The 4,399-nt window shown below is 29.8% G+C and overlaps 1 protein-coding gene across 1 annotated transcript; it reads right to left on the bottom strand.

Moving 5' to 3' along the window:
- Positions 1-3,026: 3,026 nt before the first annotated feature.
- On the bottom strand, positions 3,027-3,452 carry LOC114175169 (uncharacterized). The gene has a single exon (XM_028059938.1). It carries the CDS (start codon positions 3,450-3,452, stop codon positions 3,027-3,029), a length of 426 nt encoding a protein of 141 aa, XP_027915739.1.
- Between the last annotated feature and the right edge of the window lie 947 nt (positions 3,453-4,399).

Raw genomic sequence — 4,399 nt, 5'->3', positions numbered from 1 at the left:
AATAAGTGAACCCAACTCGACTCACTTTATGGTGAACCAGAAACTTTGTAACCCGGCTCAACCCACCACGGGTTGGTGGATTAAGTGGGTTGACTCACCAATTCACATAAAAAAATTATTTATATATTTATTTTTAAATATTCATATATTTAAATAATTTTTTAAGCAATCCATGAGATGACAATCATAGTAAAATCAAGAACCAATGTCTTCATCATGCCCATCACCAATATATGATAAATTATTTCCTAGAAAGTGTCCATATAGTCCAAGAAAACATGGTTAATGTTACATATTTTATGTCCTACTATTCAACAAAATATAAATAAAAAAACTATACATTTTTGTCATGCTAATTTAGAAAAAAATGTTTATAAGACAATTTAATTGAGTAATTTACTATAAAGATTATAGTTAAAGATTAAAGTATCAATGTATATATCTTGACAATCAAATTAATTAAATGTTCAAACTATTCAAATATTATTGAGCAACATTTTAGCATTTAAAAATATGAAATTGTGAACCTATATAATTAGGGATAATAAATAATTATTAAAAAAAATTGTAAAAAAATGTTGGTAAGTTAAGTGAGCCGGGTTGAGTTCAAACCACTTTTAAAAAAAACTTAATTTTTCTCAACCCATCCTGGCTCAAGCCTGTGGTGAGCCGGGTTGACTCACGGGTTGAAATCCATTTTGACATCTCTAATAACAAGCATTTCATTTCATTGTTATACGATGAACAACCATATTGTCATGTTTTGATCTTCACTCCTCTTTTATCAATTTTAAAAAATGAACTTATTCTTGTTTTTCATCAATATATCTATTTAAAAAACAAATTTAAGACTAAGAAATAATTTATCATAATATAATCAAAAATTGAGAGACATAATTACTGAAAAATTATGATAATCATTAAAAACTGTCTATAAAAAATAGCATAATATATTACTTGCTCTTTTATATTCATAAAAAAAATAATATACAAAAGAGTCGTGAGATAAAAAATAATGTTGAATACTACTACCTAATTTAAAAAGATACATATAATTTAAAGAATTTAAAAACATATATAATTTAAAAAAAATTAAACACAAATAATTTTAAAAAAAATGAAAAAGTTAAAAAAAATTAAAATTAATAAAAAATTGAAAAAGTTTAGAGGACCATGACCCCACCTGCTCTGCTCCGCCACTGTGCTTCATCCTCATTTCTCACCACCTCTTTAATTTATTGTCACAATTCATACATTTCTTTAATTTTCCTTCGCGAATGTGGTTATGATGAGGTCACGGTGACGCGGTTTACTATGATTATATATATAAAGAAAAATTCAACCTGATCTTAGTCCCTTTCACATACACCGTTATAAATATATGAAATACATTAAATGTGTGTCCATGTGAAACAAATATCCCATTCTATGTCTCATGTGGTTATGTTCATTCAAAATTTCAAATTGGTATGAACGATTATGCGCCACTATATCCCACCCAAAGATTCTTAAACTCTCGTGTGTTTTTTAATCAACGTTATTATTCTATGCACACATGAATTTTGGTTTTAGGCTTCTAAATATGTGTGTACATAATTAATAAATAAATAAATTCTGTACACTTTATTAACATGGTTAATGTAAATTTTGTGTCTGTCGGTCTGTATGATTTGATCAATATTTATAAATTTTATTTCAACTTAATTTTGTTAAATTTTAGAATTTATTTCATAATAACATATTTCAAAAGTTTACAATTTGCGTTTACTACAATTGCATTTTAGTTGAAAATATTTCCACGCTCGGAATAGTAGTCCAATATTAAATCAAGTGTGTGTGTGGAAAATAAGAATTCAAGATCCATGGAATATGGACATAGAAGATTAAGTCTAGAATACAACAGTTTATAATAAGTTCAAGGATCAATTCAACCCAAATATATAACCGATTCTAAGTTCCGTCATATTTTTAATGTAACAGAACATATTTTTAAGTAGCACTCACAGACATTAAAGATTTACTGTCTGCTAGTTCAGAATTTAATTTTAGGATAAATAAATTCTGAACAAAAATTGAGTGTAAACAGATTGAAAAATAAGTTGTAATTCAATTATCAAAAATCGAATTATTATTTTTTTTCCAACCATTTTTTTGTCCCTTTCAATTTCAACCTGATCAAAGAAAGAGACTATTAATTATTCCAATCACTCAAATAGAAGTTTTAAAAACACACAGCTCTACTCCAATCTTATCAAAACTGACTAAGCAAAGATATTCAAACTGAATGGTTAAATAAAAGTCAAACAAAGTTTAATGTAGAAGGAAACCACATTAAATGAGATATAAGTAAAACCACCATCAATTACACTTAATCCCTCCATATGAAATATAATTAATATAATAAAAGACACTTGACTATAGGTGTTTATGTTTGGTATTGTTAAGAAGACACTTGACTACATGTTTAGAAAAACATATATGTGTATCATTTTTTGAAGTCTAATTTCAAGTAATAATTCTATCTAAGATACTTTGAATTTATAATATTTAATTTTTTTTTGGATTTGTTGAAGGGATATTTCTAAACGGTAACACATTACATTATCTAATCGTAATTACGAAGAAACAAAGATGTGCTAATAATTGTATATTATATAGAAAATGTTTTTGTTATATTTAAGATGTGTCCAACATGTGAGTGAAATGGGTTTTAAATGAATGTGGTTATATAGGACGTCTATTTTAAACTTTTAAAATTTTAAATGTCACTTAAGACACTCGTGAGTTGTGGTTCAGCACCAATTTTGGACTTAAGCCACAAACTCTGTTTTTACTCAAAATTTTAAGCATTTTCATTTTTTTTTCAGTTTCTCCAACATTCTTGCACATTTTCTCATCTTATTTTCATAAATGCATCCTAATTAATTATATATGTAAAAATTATGTAATGCATGAATGATGCTAATTTATTTATGTTTATTTAACGTCATTAGCTTATCGCTTTATTCATTATGAGTCATTCAACACTATCTTTGTGGTGTTTCTTGGGAAATCACCACCCTGACCTCCTTCAACCTTTGTCCATTGACAAGCCAACTCCGTTTGGTCTCTTGGTCTTCAATTTCAATTGCTCCATGTTGTTTCACTGGCTTGACAATGAATGGTCCAAACCACTTTGACTTCAATTTTTCTAGAAACCGCCTCAGTCTGGAGTTAAAGAGCATAACCAACTGGTTAAGTTTGAACTCTCTTTTTAGAATTTTCTTGCCATGATAAGCTTTCATCTTTCTCTTGTAAATGCTTGCTGATTCATAAAATTGCATTCTCAGTTCCTCCAATTCGTGAATTTGAAATTTCCTCTTTACACTACCATCCTTCAAGTCAAAGTTAAGAGTCTTTAAGGCCCAAAAATCCTTGTGCTCACTCCACTGGTAGATTACAAGTTTTCGCATACACTAATTGAAATGGAGTCCTTCTTATGGAAATCATGAATGTTGTCCTATAAGCTCACAAAGTGTCATCCAATTTTAGAGACCGATATTTCCTTGAGCTAGGAATTATTTTCTCCAAGATCTTCCTGAGTTCTCTATTTGAAACTTCAGTATGGACATTTTTCCTGTGGGTGATAAGATGTGGCCACCTTGTGCTTGAAACTGTAATGCTCAAGCACATTCATAAGCTACTTGTTGTAGAAATGGCTTACTCCATCATCTAATAGAACTCTTGGTGTACCAAATTTGCAGAAAATGTTTCTTTTGAGGAATTTAGTGATTGTTCTTACATCATCCTTTTGGGCAGTAATTGCCACCACCCATTTGGACACAACAAGAATATATTCATTTGAGTGTGACATAGGCAGGACAAACAAAGTCCATATCCCAACATTCAAAGATTTTAACCTCAATTATGCCCTACAAAGGTAATCCCTGCCTTTTAGATATGCTACCAGTCCTTTGACACTTGTAACAACTCTTGTAGTACTCATAAGCATCCTTGGATAAGCTAGGCCAATAAAACTCTTATTGTAACAATTTAGTACTTGGTCGGTCACCATTAAAATGTCCCCTATAAGGTAAATTATGGCAGTGCCAAAGTATGCCCTTTATTTGAGCTCTAAAAACACACCTGCACCAATCTTGAATAGGTAAGGGTTATCCTAGACAAACTAGTTAGCGACCATGATCAACTTTTGCCTATGGTGCCACGTGAATTTATTTGGAATGGCTTCAACAACTTTATAGTTTGTTATATCACCAAACCCTGGTTTTTCCTTAAGTACGAAAAATTTCTTATCAGGGAACTCCTCTTGAATTTCCAACTCCATGCTAGTTATCTCATCATTTTCCAACCTAGATAGATGATTAGCCACATGATTTTTACTACCTTACTTGTCTTTTAT

The sequence above is a fragment of the Vigna unguiculata genome, chromosome 3 (assembly GCF_037176805.1).
Source record: "Vigna unguiculata cultivar grain cowpea cultivar isolate G323 ecotype 2 chromosome 3, ASM3717680v1, whole genome shotgun sequence".
Lineage (NCBI taxonomy): Eukaryota > Viridiplantae > Streptophyta > Magnoliopsida > Fabales > Fabaceae > Vigna > Vigna unguiculata.
This window is presented reverse-complemented; position numbering and strand designations above follow the sequence as displayed.

Excerpts from the sequence above, each read along its gene's own strand:
- LOC114175169 (XM_028059938.1), bottom strand. The coding sequence starts at position 3,452 with ATGCGAAAACTTGTAATCTACCAGTGGAGTGAGCACAAGGATTTTTGG.